The sequence below is a fragment of the Myotis nattereri genome (genome assembly GCF_964212035.1).
Source record: "Myotis nattereri genome assembly, chromosome: 16".
NCBI lineage: Eukaryota > Metazoa > Chordata > Mammalia > Chiroptera > Vespertilionidae > Myotis > Myotis nattereri.
Genome location: NC_138091.1, coordinates 56,049,671 through 56,072,462, shown reverse-complemented (window position 1 = coordinate 56,072,462; position 22,792 = coordinate 56,049,671). Strand labels below are relative to the sequence as shown.

Sequence of the window (22,792 nt, the reverse complement as noted above, 5' to 3'; positions counted from 1 at the left end):
ATTTATGGCGGCGGCCTTCGGGTGCATTGTGGATGGCTCAGCATTTGTGTTGCTGTGATGAAGGGCCGTGCTTACCGGGGCTCCTGGGCCGTCCTTTCACCCTGGCACACAGCTGCGCCAGCACTTCTGTGCTCGTCGTCTTTTAGATTTGCTTCGCCCTGAGTCCCACGCCCGCTGGGCTGTCTGGTGAGAGTGAGTGTCACCGTGATAATGCTGATGGCACCTGGCTAGGCTGAGTTACGGCAGAGGCAGCCCCGTCGCCACGAGGCTTCTCTTTCTTGTTCCAGCTTGTGACTTTCTGGGGGAAAATTTTCCCATCTTATTTGACTTAGGGCATTTTATATTTAATGGAGATCCATTTCCATTTCCATCTTGAAAAGATAGGCACCCAAAGAAAAGGTGGGTTCTGACCTAGAGTGGCAGAGAGAGCCAGCCCAGCCCCCCCTTGCCCGTGGGCCTGGCCTTTTCTGCCGCACTGATCCGCCCGCGCCAGCCTGCAGCCCCAGCAGGTGGGACCGCGGGTGTGTGACCGCTCTGTGTCTTGGCAGCCATTCGATGAGGACTACCTGAACCACCTGGAGCCGCCCGTGAAGCACATGTCCTTCCACGCCTACATCCGGAAGCTGACCGGGGGCGCCGACAAGTAAGTGACCTGCGGGCGGCGGCAGTTTGCTGTGTGTTGGTAGGTGGTGGCTGAAGCCTCCGGGCAGATAAATAAGAAAAGCAAAGATGGCATCTGGGCCCAACGCACTTGGACTCGTGGGTTTGCCTGATTGTAGAAAAGAAACAGGTGGGTGGAAACTGATGCCCAGAGCCTGGTGTGTAGCAGCCCTGTGGGTCTGGAGCAGTGGCGCTGGCACGGGCTGGCCGTGTCTGCAGGGTCAGCCAGGCGGGCACGGGCGGCAGCAGCAGGCGGCTCTTCCCGTGAGTGCAGGCCGTGATGGTGGCTGGAGACAGACCATTTTGATGTCTTTTCAACCATGTCAAGTCCTTGCCTGTGTGAGCCTTCTGTCGACCATATCCTGCTGTGATTTCTCACTCCCGCCCGAGTCAGCAGATCGTAGGGCCTGATTGTCGTTTTGCTCTGACAGCCGCTGACATCCTAAAATGACTTTTAAAAATATTTGGCCAGGAGAAAAAACTCCCACCAGACACCCATTCTTGCCTGTCAGTGGGATAAGCTATGGAAGTTTATGGACCAGGGGATGAATTTGCCAGCCTTTCTTCCGTCTGGGTCCAGGACCTTGGGATCCGGGGGCACGTTTGTACCTGTCACCAACCTGCGACCGCCAAGCGCTCCACACACCCTCCGAGCAGAGGCCGGGGGCCTGTGAGATGAGGCCTAGTGTTTGGGCCGTTTTGTGGGCAGGACACTGGCAGAGGGTTCGCCCCAATGTTCTGAGCAGGGCCCGTGCTTCCTCGCTGGCAGGCTTGTAGCCACAGTTTTTGTTTTGGCCAAAAGCAGAGTGAAGATGTCTTTGTTGTGTATCCTAATCAGTTTTTCCTGAGAAAAAGCAATTTTTACAAACCTCTAGGTATGTGTCTCATAGTGAATGTCGCTGATAAATTAAGGAAACTTAAAAAGCACTGCATTTTCCTTCAGGGATACAGGTTAGATCAAAGGATATTCAACAGTATTCTTTTTAAAAAAATATTTTTTATTAATTAAAAAAAATTTTTTTATTGATTTCAGAGAGGAAGGGAGAGGGAAAGAGAAATAGAAACATCAGTGATGAGAGAGCCACTGACCGGCCGCCTCCTGCACGCCCCGCACTGGACCGAGCCTGACCTTCCTGTGCGGGCGACGAGGCTCCGCCCGCTGAGCTGCGCCGGCCAGGGCTCGCCAGTGTTCTTGACAGCCATCGTGGGCGTTAGAGCGGGACGGGGACAATCGAAGGGTTTAGTGGGAACGGCGAGGCGGGCCTGGAGTCCAGTGCACAGGAGCGGCCGCCACTCCCTGCTGCTCCTCCACGGCTCGCCCCGCCCCGCCCCGCCCCGCCCCGCCCCGCGGAACTGTTCAGAGTGGATGGTATTTGAGTGTTGTTGCCAGTCTCTGCGAGTGTTTCCTGTTGTCACGGCTGATGACGTTGGCTCTTGTTCAGGGGGAAGTTTGTTGCCCTGGAGAACATCAGCTGCAAGATTAAATCGGGGTGTGAGGGCCACCTCCCGTGGCCCAACGGGATCTGCACCAAGTGCCAGCCCAGCGCCATCACGCTCAACAGACAGGTGAGTGACAGCGCGGGGCGGGCTCCGGGCTGAGAGTGGACACTGCCCTGGAGGGGAGCTGGCCGAGGAGGGGCCCCTGGTGGACTCGCACCCTGAAGCTCGTGCCAGCAGGGGTGGCATCAGTTTCCTGTTTGTCAGCTTGTGTGGAGGCGAAACTTCCCTGTGGCCGTCCCCACACTCCGTGCTTGTGGCTCGGCCTCGTGGCCCTCGCGTCTCTGGAGCCTCGGGAAGCGGGTCCTGGACCCGCTCGGGGCGCCTGTCCGGGGCTGAAGCAGGAGGGAAACAACCAGGAAAACTGGGGCTCTTCTGGCCTTTGCCACTGGGGCCCTGCCTGCCCCGGAGAACAGCCCACCGTGTTCCCTGCCGCTGCGGCCGCGCTTGCTCCTCAGGGAACCCCCGTCCGTCTGGAAACCGTTCCTCCTCCTCCTCCTCCTCCTCTCCTTCCCGCTGTCTTCTCGTTCTCTTTCTTTTTGAGAACGACTCTTTCCTCTAGAGCAGCCGTTCTCAACCTTCCTCAGGCCGCGACCCTTTAACACAGCTCCTCATGTTGTGGTGACCCCCAACCATAAAGTTATTTTCGTTGCTACGTCATAACTGTAATGTTGCTACTGTGATGAATCGTCATGTAAATATCTGATGTGCTGTATGTGTTTTCCGATGGTCGCGACCCACAGGTTGAGAACCGCTGCTCCAGGGACTTTGAACACCTCCCTTTTAGGTGAAATCCCAGCAAGGTTCATTTGAGTTAACTTAGCTAGGAACCCCTCTCCCCCACGTACCCACTCGAACAGCGGTTCTCAACCTGTGGGTCGCGACCCCTTTGGCGGTTGAACGACCCTTTCACAGGGGTCGCCTAAGACCATCCTGCATATCAGATATTTACATGACGTTTCATAACAGTAGCAACATTACAGTGATGAAGTAGCAACGAAAATAATTTTATGGTTGGGTCACAACATGAGGAGCTGTATTTAAAGGGCCAGAAGGTTGAGAACCACTGCACTACAATCTGAAGTGGTCCTAAGGGCAGAGCACATTCTAAAGCAGTGGTCGCCAGCCAGTGGTCCACAAGGTCCGAAAGGTTGGCAGCCGCTGTTCTAAAGCGCGCATGCGCGTGTGTGTGTGTGTGTGTGTGTGTGTGTGTGTGTAGAGCCAGGTAAAAGCTATTTATTTTTACCTATGTAATTTTATTAACCATTGTCACCCCAATGAATTTAATTTTAAAAAGGCTACTTGCCCTGACTGGTTTGGCTCAGTGGATAGAGCATTGGCCTGTGGACTCAGGGGTCCCGGGTTCGATTCTGGTCAAGGGCATGTACCGCGGTTGCGGGCACATCCCTAGTGGGGGTGTGCAGGAGGCAGCTGATCCATGTTTCTCTCTCATGGATGTTTCTAACTCTCTATCCCTCTCCCTTCCTCTCTGTAAAAGATCAGTAAAATATATTAAAAAACAATTAAAAAGGCTACTTATTCTTATGGATGTCTTTACTTAGCCGCATGTTGTTAACTCTACAGAAATACAGACATGTGGACAATATCATGTTTGAGAATCACACGGTTGCTGACCGCTTCCTGGACTTCTGGAGGAAGACGGGGAACCAGCACTTCGGGTACTTGTACGGGCGGTACACGGAGCACAAGGACATTCCCCTGGGCATCCGGGCCGAGGTGGCCGCCATTTACGAGCCTCCTCAGGTGGGTCTGCGTTTCCTTGTGAGGCTGTGTGGGCTCTCAGATGGCAGCTCCTTTGCCCTGTGTCTGTTTCTGCGTGCGCGCACACACACACACGCACACACATACACACACACACACACGATACTTACTCTCTGAATTATTGGAGAGGAAGATCGTGGCTCTTAAATACTTCAGTGTGTGTTTCCCCGATGGACATAGAGAGTATCAGGACATTCTCTTCCGTGACAAGTACGTTTGTCAACATTGGACGTCGACACTGTATTCGTGTCTCACCTGCCAGGTGCAGTCCACTGCCATCAGCTGCGCCCAGAGTGTCCGCAGTCCTTCCCTCTCCTCTTACCCCGTGTGTCCTCCCCTGGCTCAGCCCTTCCGGGCACAGCGGAAACAGTCACGCAGTCTTCACCCTGCCCCCCCCCCCCCCCCACGGCTCAGAACACGGCCCCGGCATGGCCGCTGGTGTGGACTGGAAACAGGATCAGGCTTTTTTGGTGGGAGAGGAGTGTCCTCAGGGAACCCCTGTTACTACGTGTGTGAGTTTTTTAAGGTTTTGATTTTTGGAGAGCGAAAGTATTGATGTGAGAGAGAAACCTCAGTTGGTGCCTCCTGCACGCCCTGTTGGGGATGGAGCCCCACTCCAGGCATGTGCCCTGACCGGGAATCGAACTAGCAATCTATTGGTGCAGGGATGATGACCAGTTAACTGAGCCACCCCGGCCGGGGCTGTCACTCTGCCTTAAAGTTACTTGGGCCCTGGCCGGTGTGGCTGAGTTCGTTGGAGGGTCGTCCCATACACGGAGAGGTTTGATTCCCGGTCAGGCCACGTACCTAGGTTGTGGTTTGATCCCTGGTCAAGGTGCGTGTGGGAAGGAAACTGATCGTTGTTTCTCTCTCACGTGGATGTTTCTCTCCCTTCCCCGCTCTAAAGTCAGTAAGCATGTCTTTGGGTGAAGGTTTAAAAAATAAGTAATAATTAAAATTAAAAAAGAAAAGTTACTGGGAAGATCCTTCCGTACAACGATGCTACCAGTCAGTTATGGCTCATGCTCATTGGCTGTGTTCTAGTTTGAGTAGCGAAGGGTTGCTTTTCCATATAGTGGACATGAGTTCCAGGGAGCAGTGCCCCCTGACACGAGGGCAGTGTACTTGTGTCTGCACTGGATCATGAGCTGTGACAGAAATAAGATGGACTGGGGGTGGCTAGGGCGCGGGATGGTGGAGCACAGCAGACATTGGCAGCTGAGCGGGGTGCTGGTACACGGTGCGCTGTGTAACATTCTGGTGACTTTGCTCTATATTTGGGGGGAAATTGCACATTTCTAACGTCAGACCTGCAAACAGGCGTTTCCTTCTTCTGTGCCCTCCCTCCCTGCAGGTAGTGCCGCCTGTAACAGTTCCTAGCCTAGGTTGCCAAAGTCTGACAGTTCTAATGTGAGCAGACACACGGCACTCACTGTCCCCAGCCTCCGGTCCTGTGGGTCTGCTCGCACTGGGCACACCTGCCCTGGAGAGTGCGCCAGGACCGCCTCCTTTCTGCATGAACCAGGGTCTGACGCAGGCGCGTGGCCGTGGCTGGTGTGCAGGCCTGGGCTGCCCACAGTGCCAGTGCCTCCGTGGCTGTGCCTGTGAGTAGGTTTGAGTGCAGTCTCCCTCCCTCCCGTTTACTGAGAGCTGCCATGAGGTGCGCGGCCACGCCTTTGTGTGGTTCCCTGACAAGGAGACGAGGTGGCAGCAGAGACCCCTCTAGAAGAGCCTGGCGCCCCCCCCCCCCCACCTCCCCGGCACTGGGCCCGGCTCGGTGTGAGGGAGTCTGATTGCGGAGGATCCCCATGTTCCGTTAGAGTGAGACCGAGCAGGAGATCAGGACAGAACCCTCTGGCGCCCAGACGGCTCCAGCATCCTCAGCCCCCGGGTCCTGGGGGTGCCCCGCAAACCCTGCACCTCCAGCTCGTTAGGCATTAAAGCTCATGCTGCACGTGGTGCGAGCACTGTCCTCAGGTTTGTCCTGCGTGTGACTTGGTCTCTGCTCCGAAGGATTAATGGTCCCAGATGGGGGTGCCAGCAGCAGGCAGCTCTGTGGCTCTCCAGGTGTGGCTGGTGGGCAGGTGCCGGCAGGGAGCTCGGGCCGGGCTTTCGCGCTGTCCTGGCTCTGCGGCCTGTGCCTCTGCTCAGCACAACACTTCTTCCTGCTGACCCACAGCTGCCTTCCAGGGCGGGTTCCAGGCCCCCGAGCATCGCCTCCTGCAGGCAGCTGGGGCCGGGCCAGCAGGCTGGGCGGGAGCCAGCCAGAGTGAACCTGTTTATCAGGAGCGCTTTGAAACCAGCCTCTTCCCCGCAGAGGACCTTACCCCGTGGAGCGCCCTCCTGAGCCCCGACAGCCCTCCTGGCGGCTCAGCTGCGGCATCGGGTCTCCGTGTTCGGAAGCACATGCAGCCGAGGGACGCGTGGAAGCGGCTTGGGCTGTGTGCGTTCTCCGGCGGCCTGGGGTTCTCTCCGCTGCTGTCACCCCCTCTAGGCCTGGGGCGCCCAGCGCTCCTTTGTGACGGCGAAGCCAGGGTGGAGGTGGGGGCCCGCGCTCTTCTGAGCCACTCCTCTGACCCCTCTCCCTTCAATGCCGACAGATCGGGACACAGAACAGCTTGGAGCTTCTTGAAGACCCAAAAGCCGAGGTGGTGGATGAAATCGCTGCCAAGCTCGGCCTGAGGAAGGTACCGTGGAGCCGGGCTCGGTGGGGTCATCGGGAGGGAGCGTGGCCAGGCCCAGGCCGGACGGAGCCCTCAGCTGCTCATGCCAGCAGTACGCTGTCGGTGCAGGCAGCCTGTCTGCAGCCTCGTGGTGTTGACTGGGTTTCTCTGATTCAGCGCTCAATGCGAACATGTCCCTGAGCATAGAATGTACGACCCCAGGGCAGGGCTGTGACACTGAAATCCGCCAGCCACACTTCTTGGGGACGGCTTCATGGGGGGACCCCATCCTGCCAGGCCGTGTCCTCCTGCCCTGCCGCGCACACCTCAGGCGGGAGTTCCTCCCACCTGCACAGTGGCTGCCTCTGGCCAAGGCCCGCCACGTGCTCACGTTCCACATGGGGCTGGCGCAGGTGTGTCCTCTTCCGTGGGCACTGAGCTCCCTGGTCAGTGTGGGCGGGAAGCACTTGGGAGGCGGGAGCTGCCTGCTGAGCCTGTGGACCTAGTTTGTCTCATCACATCCTTCTGAGGTTGCTGCGACCTTGAAGGTGGGTCCACAGCTACCTGTGGGTCTGAGCACAGCTTAGCAGCTTGCTGCCAGTCCCTTTCCTGCCAGACCCACGTAGACATTGAGCACATTCCCTCCGGCGGCAACGGAACAACGGGAAACGTGCTTTCCAAACGGGAGTGTCGGCGAAAGCACTTTGCTGTCGTAAGCAGGATGTCCCTTCGTTTCTGACAGGTCAGCATCTCCGTTCAGGGTCATGTTTCTGTTTTAGTCCTGGACGTTTTCCTCGGTATAATTTTCTGACCTGTATTTGTTACACGCGTGTAGTTCCTGGTAACCGTGACTACCACGGAGGATTTGAAGTTACCTAAGTGCCTTTCTCCCGACAGTCTCCCCAGCCTATGCAGCTCAGGCTGGTTGTGGCTGTGTCCTCGCCACTGCTTACTCACACCTGTCCGCTAAGTCTCATTTTATTCATTGCCACCCTCCTGTGTTCTACATTCATCTGGGCATTTTATTTATTTATTTATTTTTATTTTTTTTAAAAATGTATTTCTTTATTGGTTTCAGAGAGGAAGGGAGAAGAAGAGAGAGATAGAAACATCAATGATGAGAGAGAATCATTGATCGGCTGCCTTCTGCATGCCCCCACTGGGGATTGAGCCCGCAACCCGGGCATGTGCCCTTGGCCAGAATCGAACCTGGGACCCTTCAGTCCGCAGGCCGAAGCTCTATCCACTGAGCCAAGCTGGCCAGGGCCACCTGGGCATTTTAGAGGAAAAGGACTGTCTCCGAATTTGCCTGGTCGTGTGTGCAGCGGCCGGATTTGAAGAGTTCTGTGTCAGGGTTGTGCAGGCGAGCATCTGGGCACCAGCTCGCTCCCCAGGGCACGGGAGTGGGTGTGAGCCTCGATCCAGCCCATGGACTCCCAGCCCGTCGGCCTCAGGAAGGGCAGGGGAGGGCCAGCGGCAAGGAGCCCGCAGACCGTCACGGCAGCAGGACGCACCTCGGAGGCCACCCCTGCGGGGACGCGGGGGCGGGCTGGGAGGCCTTGGCGCCGGAGGTGCTCGCCCCGCACCAGGCGCTCCCTTCCCCGCAGTCCCCGAGGTGCTGCCGGTGCTGCCCGCTCCAGGCCGGGGCTCTTACAGCCCCTGGACACGGCCGTGTGCTTCCTCTCGCGGCGCAGGTGCCGTTCCCATGGACAGTCTGTTCCTTGTGTTGACCGTGGGGTCCCTGCACCTGGCACAGGGCTGGGCGTGAACTTGGCTGGCGGGTCAGTGAGTTTGGCTTGTTTGCACCAGGAGGGTGGCCGCCTTGAGCTGAGCAGGTTGGGGCCCAGGTGTGGCCTGGCTGCTGGGGGAGAGGCTCAGGCTCTGCCCGTGGTCCGCAGGTCGGCTGGATATTCACAGACCTCGTCTCCGAAGACACGCGCAAGGGCACCGTCCGATACAGTCGGAACAAGGTGAGGGCTCTCGGCTGGGCGGCTGGGCGGCTGGTTCATAGGAGGCCGTGGGCGTTGGTTTCGCCCCAGTTCCCGACGAGCTGTAGTTCAGGCCGCAGTGTCTCCTGGGGCGTGGAGGCTACCATGACGTGCTCTCTCCTCAGGACACCTACTTCCTGAGCGCAGAGGAGTGCATCACCGCGGGGGACTTCCAGAACAAGCACCCCAACATGTGCCGGCTCTCCCCGGACGGGCACTTTGGGTCCAAGTTCGTTACTGCCGTGGCCACAGGTATCGTCAAGACCGTTTCGTTGTGAACGTCAACTGTTCACTTGTCGTCCTTCACTTAGTTTCCTGAGACGCGAAGTGATTGAAGCTCTGAGCTGAGAGAGACCCTCCCTCAGGTCACATGTCGTCCTCCTGAGACCTTGTCCGGGATGGAGGCTGCATGCTTGCTTTTGCAGCTACACAGAGACCTTCTCGACCTGAATCCCGTCATCAAAACGGGGGTGTCACCTGGCTGGTGTGGCTCAGTGGATAGAGCGTCGGCCCGCGGACTGAAGGGTCTTGGGTTCGATTCTGTCAAGGGCACGTACCTCAGTTGCAGGATCAATCCCTGGGTCCTGATCAGGGCCCGTCGAGGAGGCAACTAATTGATGTGTCTCTCTCACATCGATGCTTCTCTCTCTCCCTCTCCCTCCCTCTCTTTCCCCCTCCCTTCAACTTTCTCTAAAAATCAATGGAAAAATATCCTTGGGTGAGAGTTAACAACAAAATGGCTTTTATCTACCTGAGTGTGTGGGTCCATTCAAGGCCATTTGGCTGTGAATAGCTGTTGGTTGTGTGGGACTTGCCTGAGCTCAGCAATGTCTGCTGTCTTTGAGGACATTCGGCTACAGCTGCTAACCCTTCCCCACTGCTGAGCAGCCAGCACCTTCCAGATTTTAAGACCCCTCCCCCCATCTGCTGTTCTCGGCTCGCACAGGCTCGGGGCAACCTGCCCCTTTAATTACTGTTTCTGTAGGGAGTGACTCGGTGGCCAAAGGCATGTCTTCAGGATGACGGGCTCCTCTTGGTCTCCCTGGCCCCCCACCCCACTCAGCAGCTCTGACACTCGGCCTCAGCCGTCACTGTAACTGTCACTGGAGGTTTACGGTGGGGATCGAGGGGCATCAAGTGACGTGTGGGGGCCATGCAGGTGCAGGGAGAGCGGTGCCCTGGGCGGCCACGCTGCCGCGCCGCTGGCCCAGCAGGTTTCTCCAAGGCAGAGGCTGCGTGGGGTGACGCCGGTGCTGTTGTTGCTCTCGCTGCCATGGCTCTGTCCTGCTCCTCGCGCCCACTCCCACCTCCTGCCTCCAGATGCATCCCCCTCACTGGAACGAAAGCTTGCTGGCAGGCAGGCTCCAAACCATTAGCCCAGGACTTGACTCTGAGCTGAGTTTGTGCGGATATTGGAGAATGTTTATCGTCTTGTTTCCCGGATTCTGAGAGAGGGTGCCCTGGGTGGGGCTGCTTGAGGTGTGGCTGTGGCGGCTCCATGCCCTGTGTTCAAGGCCTGGTGCTCAAGCCACTTGTAAGGATGCTGTTGGATGTTTTTGAAATCTTAGCTACAACAGGCTCCTGTCGGCTTGTCTGCTCTGTTGGTCTAAAGAGGAGCAGATGCGGGCTTGTCTGCATGTCCTATGGATGCTCACGGAAGGTCTTTCTTGCAGGCGGTCCGGACAACCAGGTCCACTTTGAAGGGTACCAGGTGTCCAACCAGTGCATGGCGCTGGTGCGGGACGACTGCCTGCTGCCCTGCAAGGACGCGCCCGAGCTCGGCTACGTCAAGGAGTCCAGCAGTGAGCAGTACGTGCCTGATGTGTTTTATAAGGTAAACACACGGTGGGCTTCCAGTGGACGGAGGCCGTGTGCACCCTGGCCTGCCTGGGCCCACCTGGTTCTGGTGCTTTCTGGCCGCCTGGGCCCACCTGGTTCTGGTGCTTTCTGGCCACCTGGGCCAGTGGTCCGCTGCAGTGGTTCAGTCTCAGCTGTGGATGAAGGCGTTCCGGGGCTCGGTAGGGCCTGTAACCGGAAGTGGGCATGGCTTCGCTGGATCTGGCGTTTAGACACCAAATCAAACCGAGCAACACAACGAGCTCGGTCTCTAAAAACAAGGAGACGTGCGTGTCAGGGCCTCCCCAGGAGTAAAGATGGAGCTGAGGTCAGTGACGGGCTCTGCGGAAGCTGCCGAGGTTTCCGCTGACGCTTCAGACAAGTGACTGTCCCTTCTAAGTCTTGGTTTCTCGTGGAAGCTGTAAAACCTGTTCTTATTGAGAAGCGCTGTCCGCGTCGACCATGACGAGTCCTGTGCTTCCTGGTGGGACCAGAGACCCCATCTCATGCTCAGCTCGGACTTGTCCCTGGTCGTGACCGAGGCCCCTGCCTGCCCCCACTCCGGGCCGCCTAGGGCTCACCTGGCACCGCCTGCGGCCGCAGGACTTTGTCTTTCTCAGAGCGCGGAGCCGCCTTTATGTCTGAAAGTACTTTGTCTTCATTTTTCAAGGCCGTTTCACTGTGTAGACAGGGCTGAAGGTTTGCGCCACAGTCACCTGACCCACAGGTTTCCCCAGGCGGTCGCTGTCACCCTCGCGGGTCCCTCTGTCCATAGCGCGGCTCTTCCCGCTGCTGAGCCGTCCTCCCGTGTCAGGGTTTTTGCGGTCTCATCGGGATGTGCCCGGGCCCTGGCATGCGTGTCCTGTCGGGTTTGTTGAGCTGCTGGGTCTGTGGGTGGATGGTGTCGTTTTGGGCCCTTGTGTTAATTTCTGTTGCTGCCCTAACACGGCTACAGCTGGGTGGTTATGACACACAATACGTGTGACTCCCCTGACCGCTCCGTGCACCTGCTCCAGGCCATCCCGGCCACAGCGGTGCGGGTCTCGCCTGTCACCTGAGGTGGGAGCACTGGCTCCCGGTTCCCTCCGGGCGGCTCCCAGCCTGGCCCGCAGGAGCATCTGTCTCCGGCCAGCATGGCCTTGAGGGGCTCCTGTCGTTCCACTGGGCGTCCAGGTGACCCAGGTCATCTCCCGATCTGGAGGTCAGCCAGGTAGTAACCCTCGTTACACCTGCACAGCCCTGTCTTGTGGGCTTCTACATGTACGTATTGTAACTCCCGCATGTTCTAAAGAACACCTTCTAAGAGCAAGTTTCCATACCGCTGCTGTTGGAAGCTGGTACACTTCTGTATCGAGCACCTTTGCTCTTTCTGCCCCTTAATTCCCACGAGGGTCCTGTGGGGTTTCCAGGACCGCACCCCGTACCCCCCACCCAGGCCCTTGTCCTGTTTCACCGTCTAGGACGTGCTTTCGGGATTTCGGCATTACCCTGAGGCGGCTGTGGGTGGTTAACTCTGCCAGGTGGGCAGTGGGCTTTCCCGGGTCGTGCTGTGCGCTGCTGGCATGTGCCCGCAGGCCTGTGCTCCTGCCTTGGCCTCACGCTGTTCCCGTGGGTTGTCAGCTTCGCGTTTGTAGCCCCGGAGGGTGGAGGGTGGAGACTGAAGGCGGGCGTGGAAGCCACTGTCCTGGGCGCTGGGTCAGGTTTAACGCGTGCTTGTGAGCGGCCGTGCTGCAGCGTTGGTCTGAGGAGCCCTGGTGAGAACTTCTTCCCACTGCAGCCTGTGAGGTCGCAGGTGAAGCTGCTCACGCCGTGTGCTGCCTCCTGGCTGTTCTTAGGGAAAAACAATGCATTCAGGGTTTCACCTGCCTTTTCCAGAGCAGGTGGTGCCCGATGGGCAGGGTTTGCCGCTGTCCCAGCACCAGGCCCGGCGTCCTAAACGCTCGTGCCGGCAGGGGCCCTGGGCTTCTCCGCTGTCTCCGTGCTGGTGCGCTGGGTCCAGATGTGGCTGTGGCGGGGAGGGAGGCAGGAGGAACCACGATCTTTGACTTAGTGCAGCCGTGGGCAAACTACAGCCCGCGGGCCGGATCCGGCCCATTTGAAATGAATAAAACTATTGAAAAAAAAGACCGTACCCTTTTATGTAATGATGTTTACTTTGAATTTATATTAGTTCACACAAACACTCCATCCATGCTTTTGTTCCGGCCTCCGGTCCAGTTTAAGAACCCATTGTGGCCCTCGAGTCAAAAAGTTTGCCCACCCCTGACTTAGTGTCTTGCTCAGGAGGAGCTAAAACTGCTGACACTTTGGCAGCTGCCTAACGTAGAACGAAGGCGTCTCCTCCAGCTCCTGCACTGGCCTTGCTGACGCCTGTGGAAGTGATTGCCTGTGAGATGGTGGGGCCGCGGGGACGTTGCCTGCTCTACCCCCAGGGAGGAGGGGCCTGCAGCACCTCTATCTTCTGGGGGAGCAGAGAGGTGTGGTTGGGTAGTGGAATTTGAGAGAGAACAGCTAGACAGAGAGAGCGGCTTTAACAAGAGCCCCGGGAGGGGTCACAGCGAGCAGGTGCCACGACTGCTTCTGTGGTCGGAGCTCCATTCAATGTGAAGATGAGTTCCGATGGGCGCGTTACGTGTGAGTCGCTGCAGGTTAGGGCTTGTAGGGCGAGCGTGCATTGTTGGAAGCGGTGGTTTGGTTGGGTTGGATTTGACTCCTGCCTCCTGGTCTCCTCCATCGAGAAACTGCCGCTTCCGGGGCCCCGGGGCCTCAGCAGGCTCCCTCCTCTGGCTGCCGGTGGAAGCCGGTGAGCTGGGCCAGCTTGGCCGCCGAGGAAACCAGCGCAGGGCACTCCCTCCTCCCCTCCAGGCCGAGGGGGAGTCATTCGGCTTCACGGGCTGCAGACAGACAGACAGCTGTGTGTGGTCTCTAGGAAGGTGTCCTCTGACGGGGGCTGATACTCCGTGGAGGTAGCTGGTTAGGTGGAGCTCAGGGGGACAAGTGCTTGTTGGCAGCTCTGTCGGTTGTGAACAGAGAAGGTGAGGAAGGTGTGGATACAGGCGAGATGAGCTGCAGCAGGAATTTCAGTTTCTAAACAAAAGGAGCGAGGCCGGAGGGGGCAGCGGGCTTGGTCTGACCCAGGGCTCTGCGTCCTGGGAGGGTGGCCGTGCCCGCACCCAGGCGGGTCCAAGAGCGTTAAGACAGAGAGATTTTCCGTAAGCCCCGTCGCGGGAAGCACGGTGTCTGACTGCTCCGACTCCGTGAGTGACTACACCATGCGAGTGGTGCCCCTCAACCTCTCATGAGAAGCCTCGGTCTCAGGAGTTCATTTCCAAAGCCCTGTTTGAACACAGCATGTTTGACATAAATCAGGTTTAATTGTCATTTTATGATTAATGACCATATGCTAGCCGTTTCCCCCATAATTAAACTTTATGTTCCGCATCTGACAAAGCAAAACTGTGTGGACTCTGACAGATTGGCGGTGGGTTTCCGTGTCTGTGTCCTTGTGTGCATGTGGCTCATGTGCGCATTTTCTTAGAGACGTGTAAGTATTCAGTTCCATCAAGTGGGAGAGCGTGGGGGTGGGACCCTGGGGAGTCCTTCTGCCCAGCGAGTTCCCGTGGAGGCGGCACAAACAGCTCCTAGGGATGGAAGGCGGGCCCTGCAGGAAAAGGCTCACTTTCCTTCCTGCTTTTCACACACCTCAGCAAGAACTGTCACCATTGACCAGGGGAGACAGCTCGCGAGGGGAGAAAGGTCGCTGGTCAGCAAACCTCCACTCACCGTTGTTTCCCTTTCAGGACATAGACAAGTTTGGCAACGAGATCACCCAGCTGGCCCGCCCGCTGCCCGTGGAGTATCTGATCATAGATGTAAGTGTGTGCCCCCGGTCCCAGGAGCGCGCTGGAGCCAGGGCTGCGGGGGGAAGGCGGCTGGCGCAGGCCAAGGCCCGGGAGGGCTCCTGGCTTCCCTGAGGAGCCCTCAATTTTAAGGGCTTTTTCTTTTAGTTTTTTCCCCTTAAAAACAATTAGGTGTTAACTTCTCCCAAACTGAAGTGCAACAAAGGACCACCAACCGGTCCACGCGTGTGGGTGCAGGTGCTGCCCTGGTCACAGCTGCTGCCACGGCCGGTCCTCAGGGACCAGCCGTCATGGCCTCCAGTGGGGGGCAGTGGGGCTTCCTGGGTGGAGCTCCAGGAGCCGAGAGGGCACCTGCTCCCGTGCATCTGCCCAGGGTCTCAGCTCTGCTCTGGCCTCAGGCTCAGGTCACAGATGAGGCCACAGACCAAGGCGGTGACTGACCTGACGATAGCCCGACAGCAGCAGGCAGTGCTCTGACTGCTGGGACCCGTGGGGCTGTGCTGGGCTTGGGATGGCATGTGAGGCAGGCCTGGCGTTGGAGGGCGGGCCCAGGAGCTCATCCGTCAGTGCTGCATCCAGTCGACAGGTCCCAAGAACATAGCGATTACTCAGGCCGCAGGCATCTGGGTTCAGACCACCTGGGTGTGACGCAGAGGCGGACAGATCGCGGATACACTCTCAGGCGGAGTCGGCGCTGTGAAGCAGCTTCCTTAGGTCTCCCCCAGAGGCCGCCCACCTGCCCGCCCGCCCTGAGTTCTTGCCTCGTGCATGGTTCCGGTCGTGTTTGGTAGAGGAGGGAGCACGGTCCCTGTGACACCCCAGTTCCTGTGGAAGAAGTTCCCGGGCAGCAGGTGCCAGACAAGTACTAGCTCCTCGCCCCCAGGTCCAGGCCGGACCAGGGCCATCTGGTGTCTGAAACCTTGTGACTGGGCGGATGCTCCAGGCTCCTGTGGAGGTTGTCGGAGGGGCCCGCGCATCGGGCAGTCGGCCCCGAGAAGGGCCGGGAGGGAGAGGGTTGAAGCAGAGGACCCGGTGCCTGGGGCCTGTGCCCGCCCCCTGGGCACCCTGATTAGTCCTGGGCTCTCCAGGGCAAGTGCACGTCAAACAAGCACTTCCCTTCGCTCCACTCTCACTCACTAGCAGGTGCTCTGCTTCCCAAAGGGAGGGACCGAGCTGTCCACGGACTTTGTCTCAGCAGCATGGGCTGCCCTGCCATCGTCTTTCAAACGGTGACAGCGGCTAAAACTGAGTCCTGTGTATGTGTGTGGCCATCCTGAGGGCTTGACGTGTCTGAGCATTTAAGCCTCTGAGCAGTCTTAGGTGCAGGCGCCGGGTCAGCCTCATTTTACAGATGAGCAGAGAGGCTGAGGTTGTGTGGCCCACAAGCCACACCGCTGGGACGGGCCAGTGGCTCGGGGCCACGCCCTCCGCCGTGACCCGCCCGTCTGGTCAGCGAGGCACAGCACAGCCCATTGCTGCCCCCCGCCCCCCCCCCCCCCGACCTTTTAGAAACAGCCCGAGGACCCAGAAGAGCTGCCCTGAGTCTGGCCCACAGGCTGCTGCCGCTGGTGCTGAACTGCGGAGGGAACGCTGTGGCCACCGGAAGGGACAGGCAGGCGTGGCCACGTGGCTCCCATGGGCACCACCGCTGGGTTTCACGTGCCCTCGTCATCACCAGAGCACGTCTGAGCTGAACGAGGGCGTGGCTCCCTTTGGACACAGGCTCTTGACTCCAGCTGTTCTGGGGGGACAACAGGGAGCTGTGCCCCATCTCAGGCCCCGATTCCCTTCCCGCCCTGACTCTGGAGCAGCCCATGGACTTCAGGGCTCGCGCGGCTCTCCGACCCTCAGGCTGCTCTGCAGGGCCCTCAGACCCAGAGATGGAACAGAGTCTGCTCCTGAGGTGCCTCCTCGGCCTCCGGGCTGTGCCCGTGGTTCACCCTTGAGGTCGTCCAGGGCCACGGAGAGCATCGGGGGGCGGGAGGCTCGTCGGGTAGAAGCCGCCCCCGGCTGACCCAGGGGGGCTGCGTTGTATCCGAGGCGGCAGACAGCAGCTGCCTGGGGGCGGGGCCGTCTTGGAAGCTCCTGGAAACGGTTCTCAGTGCGCTTCCCAGGGTCAGGTTCGGAGTTCCGCTCGGAGTGGCCCAGTGGTGCCCGTCCTCGTGGGCAGGGAGGCCTCTGGCTCTGTGAGTGCTCGAGGCTCAGGCTGCTTTGTCCAGAGGGGCGCCCACACCCTGTTCACACAGTTCACTGACGCGGGTTTGTCTTTCTGTTCCTTAGATCACGACAACTTTCCCCAAGGATCCAGTTTATACTTTTTCTATTTCACAAAATCCATTTCCTATTGAAAACCGGGACGTGTTAGGGGAAACACAGGTAAGCTCTGGACTTTAGAGACCGAATTTGAAGTACCTGCTGCCCGTTGGTGTAGGGCCAGCGTCCTGGTCCGGAGTGGACAGGCAGGGGGAAAGGGACGTCTGTCGGCCTGGAAGCCCTCAGGAGGCCTCAGGAGGGAGGGCTTCTGGGCCGGAACGATGCATGTTCCTGTCTCCCCTCCGCCCTCCGGTCCAGGACTTCCACAGTTTGGCCACCTACCTGTCGCAGAATACCTCCGCCATGTTCTTGGACACCATCTCGGATTTCCACCTCCTGCTCTTCCTGGTCACCAATGAAGTCATGCCTCTGCAGGTGGGGAGCGAGTGTGCCGTGAGCCGGGGGCTGGGCACAGGGCACCCTCTTCCTCTTCCTCTTCCTCTTCCTCTTCCTCTTCCTCTTCCTCTGGAGAAGGCGGGCCAGTCCCCTGCGCCCTGTGCTTGTTGATGGAGAGGTGACTCGCCCTCGGCGTCTGCCTACAGAGGCGTCTAGGTGGGGCCTGTCTGCTTGGTGTGAGCGAGCCACGAGGGACGGAGGGCGGTTAGCTCGGTCCCCGGCTAAGCCCTGTCCTGGCAGCTCCAGAACCACAGCCGATCCTTCCCTGTCTTCCCTCCCGAGCCAGCTGCTCTGGCCGTTGGCGGGCGGGCGTTGGGCGGGCACCCAGGCCCCACACAGCTGCAGTTGGCACCTGTGGGACATGGATGGCGAGGAGAGGGCGAGTGCCCAGCGCAGGCACTCTCAGCCGGGCAGGCCTGGGTGCGGGCAGCGTCCCGCCAGGAGCCCCCGCGGCACCGGGTGTGGGTGGCCTTTCTGCCCAAGGCCCCAGGAAGCACGAGAGAAGGGGCGGTTTCTCCAGCCTCTGACGCTGACTCAGCGCATTCCCCCAGGAAACGGATGCAGCGGAGGGGCCCCCCAAGGAGCCCAGGCTTTTCTGTCGCTGGCCTGTGGCTGCTCTTGTATTTTACTGGCTTTGTCTGCCATTTCACACCAGGCACCGAGACACCCAGAGAGGTGCAGCTCCGGGCCCAGGATCAGCTGCCGCCGTCCAGTGGGAGGGGTGGTGCAGGGCCGGGCCCGGCCGGGCCCTCCCTGTCAGGGCTCCTGCGGGGCAGCAGGGACCGTCTGCATCACTGCCAGGCATCACTTTCTGCAGGGACCGCGCCCCGCTCTCTCCTAGAAAGCAGTTTAATTCTCTGCCCTTTGGCCCTGGGGGCCTGGGCTGTGGTGTGTATTGGAAGGCGGGATTGAGAAGGTAAGGGACCTGAGGCGGGGGGTGGACGCAGAACCTTGACTCCTGCCGGTCCACCTCAGCCCAGGAGCCTGTCATCTGGGTGCTGACAGATGGCTCAGTGGCAGCACGGCGCATGGGAGGAATGTAAGTGCTGGCTCCGTTTGGCACTTGTGCCTACACGGGAGTGTGTGGCAGTGCCTTTCAAAGTGACGGCCTGTGAGGGTTCCGCATCCCCTCCCCAGCGTGTGATGCTGGGGGAGAAGCCGACAGGTAGGAGCCGTCCACCGCAGGCCACGCATGGACCCTCCTGTTGGCTTTGCAGGACAGCATCAGCTTGCTGCTGGAGGCCGTGCGGACCCGGAACGAGGAGCTCGCCCAGACCTGGAAGAAGTCGGAGCAGTGGGCCACCATTGAGCAGCTCTGCAGTAAGTGCTCCCTCTCTTCATCCCAGGACACCCCTCAGGCTCCCGGGACCAGCGCTCCCAGCTCCTGAGGCCCCGGCAGCCTGGCCGCAGACACGTGCTGACTGTGTGGCGGCCACCGGACGCAGGGGCCTCTGCTGGGCGCACGGCTCTCGGGCTGTGAGTGCGCGTGGTGAGCTGCTCAGCTTTCCAGACTCTGGAGCAGCTGCTCGGGGTCCACGTGGACTCCAATGGGCAGTGAGGTCGAGCTTAGCCGGTGGGACGTCCTCCCTGTGAGAATGACAAGCCGCTTCTCCCCTCTGCAGGCACTGTTGGGGTGCAGCTTCCGGGCCTCCAGGAGTACGGAGCTGTCGGGGGCTCCTCGCATGCTGCCGCGGCCGCCATGTGGGCCTGTGAGCACTGCACCTTCATGAACCAGCCGGGCACCGGCCACTGCGAGATGTGCAGCCTCCCCAGGACCTAGGGCTTCGGCCCTGCTGGCAGGACTGGGCCCCCGCCCGCTCTGAAGCTGGACGTGGAGACGGCCACTCTTCATGGAGGGCGGGGGACTGCCCCGGGGTCTCCCCCACGAAGCCTCGGCACCAGCTTTCCTGGAAGATGGAGCCCCTCCCAGCAGAGGGGCAGGTGCGGCGGACGCCTCTCCGTGGGAGGATTGGCGCCCCGACAGCGCTGCCTGCAGGGGAGGGCGTGCTTGCTGCCAGTCTCCCCCGTCCTCTCTGGACGCTGTTTGCTCTTGCCCACCCCCCACCCCACCCCCCCGGTCGTGGCTGGGCTCTTGCTGGCCTCTGTAGCCTGTTCTCTGGGCAGACCCTGCTGTGGGGGCCACTTCTCCCCCGCCCGGGAGCCATTGTCTGGTGGAAATGCAAGTGGCCACGGGCTCGCGGCCTCCCTTCTGCTTGGTCCGCAGGTCACTTTGCTGCCCACCCCTTCTCCCGCTCTCACCCGACCTCCAGGTGGGATTGAAAGTTGGCATTGGTCGTAATAACAGTTATCAGCAATTCCTGCCCAGAAGACTTTTATTTATTTTTTTAAAGATAAAAACTGCATAAAAGGGGAGTGAGAGAGACTAGTTTCCACTTCCTTCCCTCCAGGGAGTCCCTGTGGGAGTGTGCAGGGTGGTGAGTGCGGACGGGGACCCACAGTCAGTTCTTGGAAGTAAACCTCAGTGCCTGAGACTTCTGCTGGGTGCCCGGCTGCGGCAGCGGAGACCCGGCCCTCTGAGCAGGGGCACAGCCGGGCATCAGTGAGACAGCTGACTAGGTTGCCCAGGACTGGAAGCTCTGGTCCCCTTTGCCCCCATACAGTTCCTTCCTGGGCCCTCGCCCGGCTCTGGCCATTGAGACAGGCCTGGGGGAGGGAGGGGCCTGGCCTGTTGTGAAACCACGTGGGTCTGCCAAGGGCACTGGAAGGCTGCCGATGGTGCGAGGTCTGGCCATCCCACGTGTGCTGTGGGGTCCCCGCACATCCTCTGGCTGGGCTGTGGCCGGGCCCTGCCCAGGATCCTGCGGGCACTGATGCCTCTTTGCCTTAATAAGAGCTGCTGACTGAGCTGCTCTGCACCCACTGGGGAGGCCAGCCCAGGCACATCTGCCCTGGGGGGCCGGCCTGGGGGCTCTCCCCACCTCCCAGTGCAAGGAAGGCGCTCCATGTTGGCTGCAGTGGGAACAGCCCTGTCTGGCACCTCCAGGTGCACCGCACAGATTCATCTGCTCGTCTGGCGGGGGCTGAACAGGGGTCCGGCCGGGACAGAGGGCTGGTCCGGGGGCAGGAGGGGCAGAGTAGCCGCCCAGAGCACAGCCACCTGCACAGGCCGTCGGTCGCCCTCCCAGCAGCCCTGGCCTGTGGTCCCTGCGGCCAGATGGAGGCTGCAGGTGGGCCCGCGCTCAGACCTCGCCGCCCCAGGGCCTCCGCCTGCCCAGCTAGCGTCTCACCAGCATTCTCACTCAGCCTGGCATCCGGAATCCACCTGTTCTGTGTCTTTTAGCGAAAGAAAAAGCATTGTGATTCTCTGCTTCTGGTTTTGAGTCGCTCTTTGTTCAGTAATGCACTTTCTTTTATTGTCCAAAGAGTCAGAGCTCAGGCAGCTCAGCCACCTCCTCCTGCACAGGGAGGGCCCAGCCCCCTGCGTCCACCTGCCCTCGTGTGAGCACAGCCCTCTTTGCTACCAGGCCCCACAGCGGAGGGCGACGCAGTGAACTCGGCCGGCTGCCGGCCCGCCTCCCCCTCGGTGCTCCCACAGCCCTGCAGCGCGCTTTCCCTGTCTGCAGGGCCAGCTCACAAGCCGTGTCAGGTGGGCACCCCTGGAGGGTAGGGACCCCTGCCCCTCCAGGCTCCAGGGCTCTGCTCCCAGCAGGTGGGAGGTGGGGGAGGAAGAGGGGAGCCTGGCCTCCCTGGGTGCCCTTCCTGACCGTCACCCAGGTGTCACTCCTGGGCCTGCGTGCTGGGACAGGTGTGTGTGGCCAGGCAGCAGGTGAAGGGGGCAGCCCAGGAGCCCCTCAGCTGCAGGGAGCAAGGCCAGAGGGACACGCTGCTGGCCTGAGCGACCTGCCCTCTGGGTTCGGTGGCAGCCTTCGTGCACCGCACACTCGGTGACTGCTCCCGGAACAGGCACATAGACACCAGGCCCCTCCCTGAGACAGGCTATCACCAGCATGGCTCGCACCAGCTCCCACGCCCAGGTGTGGCCGCTGTGCTGGCCGAGGGCACCTGAGGCTGCTGAGCTTGGTTCTGGAAGGAGGAAGGTTCTCGGACCTCTCCCAAGTGATCCAGCAGGTGGAGTGCACTACTTGGCAACAATCTCAGGGCCGCCCTCCTACCCTGCACGTGCACCCACCCCATCATGGCTGTGCTGCCTCTGAGCAGCGCCTGGCACAGCCTGAAGCCCCCCCTTTGCTCGTGCCCGACCTCCACGATCAGCACTGCAGGCCCCCTCGGCGTTTGGACGGGCAGGTGATGCTCATCAGTCCTCGGTCACAGATGCAGCCAGCCCGGGCTGGGGCCAGGAGCCGGCTAGCCGAGCAGAAGGTAGCGGGCCGGGGGCCGCCCACTTAACTGGGAAAACTTGCAAGTTTGCTGAGCAGGGCAGCTCAGAACACGTGTGTGTGTGTGGGGGGGGGGGGGCTTTAGAGTGGGACGTGGCTAGAAAGGAGCATGGCACGATGGGAAGGTCTTCCTTGTGCCTGGTGGCCGCCTCCCAGCGTCCAGCATAGAAGGGGGCAAGCACTGCCAATGCCACGCTCCCACTGTCCACCCAGCACCAGAGAGGAGGACAGTGGCTGGCTGCTGCCCGGGGTTGAGTGCCCGCCTTCACCTCAAGGGCAGTGAGAACGTTTGCTGCTGCTGGTTCTGTTTTGGCAGGATCACCAGCCTCCCCTGGTGCCAGCTTAACTCCAAGCCAGAGAACACTTGGCAGCTGGGCCCCTTCAGCATGCCATGCCTGCCATGGCCCCCGCATGCCTCTCATGGGTGGCCTTGGAGACTGTCCCATTGGCTTTTTAAAAAATATATAGTTTTATTAAAGAGAGAAAGGGGGAGAGGGATAGAAACATCAATCATGAGAGAATCATGGGTCGGCTGCCTCCTGCACGCCCCACACTGGGGATCTAGCCCGCAACCTGGGCCTGTGTCCTGACCGGGGATCGAACTGTGACCTCCTGGTTCATAGGTCGACACTCAACCACTGAGCCAGGCTGGCTGGGCCCCCTGGCTTAGAGGAGAGGGGTGTAGCCTGTAGGCACCTTCAGGGGTGCTCCGGTCTCCACTTCTCCCCAGCCCTGGAGGATGAGGGCAGCCCTGTGGGGGCAGAGCTGCCTGCCCTCCCTCCACTCACCCCCGGGATGATGGCTGGTGACCCCTCTCATTTTCTGTACGGCCCTGCCCCCAGCCCAGAATTCCTCTGGCTTACCCCACTGCCCATGCAAACCAACACACCCACACCTGGTTCGTGTCCAGGCACGGAGGGGGCACGTCTGTCCACGTCTGGCTCAGCAGGTCAGAGGGATGGGACCCCTAGGCCCAGGGCCTCTGGCTGTGGAAGCAGCAGGAGCGGGCACCGCCCGCCCGCTCCCGCCCCGCAGCATCCAGGCGCTCCCCAAACCCCAGCAAATGGCTGGAGGAGTGGAGCCCGGGAGGGCGCTGGCCTGGCTCCAGGGCGCGCGAGGGGGGCGGGTTTGGTGCCAGACCGCGTGGCCCTGCGCGGGCGAGGGGGGTGCGGCGGCCCGCAGGGCACCCCAAGAAGCGCCTCGGGCTGCGCAGAGGACCGGCGGGGCGGGCGAGGACAGGCCGCGGGGTTTCCCGCGTTTGCCAAGCTGCTCGGTGTGCCCCGGACCCGGACCCGCCCCGCTTGGCCACGCCCCCGCCCCTTTGGCCACGCCCCCGCCGCGCCGTTTTACGGCGGAGGCCGCGCCGCAACGTGGGCGGCCGTACAGCGCCCCCGCCGCCGCCTCCGCCGGCCTCCCCCGCGCTCCCGCGCTCCCGGGCG

At 60.4% G+C, this 22,792-nt stretch overlaps 1 protein-coding gene across 1 annotated transcript in view; it reads left to right on the top strand.

The window, feature by feature from the left end:
- NPLOC4 (NPL4 homolog, ubiquitin recognition factor) overlaps window positions 1–20,321 on the top strand; it is a 29,765-nt gene extending 9,444 nt beyond the window's left edge. The window contains exons 6-17 of the mRNA XM_081110393.1: window positions 549–643; window positions 2,103–2,226; window positions 3,742–3,921; window positions 6,540–6,626; window positions 8,501–8,572; window positions 8,716–8,842; window positions 10,264–10,424; window positions 14,227–14,298; window positions 16,567–16,662; window positions 16,858–16,974; window positions 18,213–18,315; window positions 18,618–20,321. Of these exons, the coding sequence (XP_080966519.1) occupies window positions 549–643; window positions 2,103–2,226; window positions 3,742–3,921; window positions 6,540–6,626; window positions 8,501–8,572; window positions 8,716–8,842; window positions 10,264–10,424; window positions 14,227–14,298; window positions 16,567–16,662; window positions 16,858–16,974; window positions 18,213–18,315; window positions 18,618–18,775 (1,392 nt within the window). The 3' untranslated portion in view covers window positions 18,776–20,321. The remainder of the gene's footprint in view (window positions 1–548; window positions 644–2,102; window positions 2,227–3,741; window positions 3,922–6,539; window positions 6,627–8,500; window positions 8,573–8,715; window positions 8,843–10,263; window positions 10,425–14,226; window positions 14,299–16,566; window positions 16,663–16,857; window positions 16,975–18,212; window positions 18,316–18,617) is intronic.
- Window positions 20,322–22,792: the final 2,471 nt, after the last annotated feature.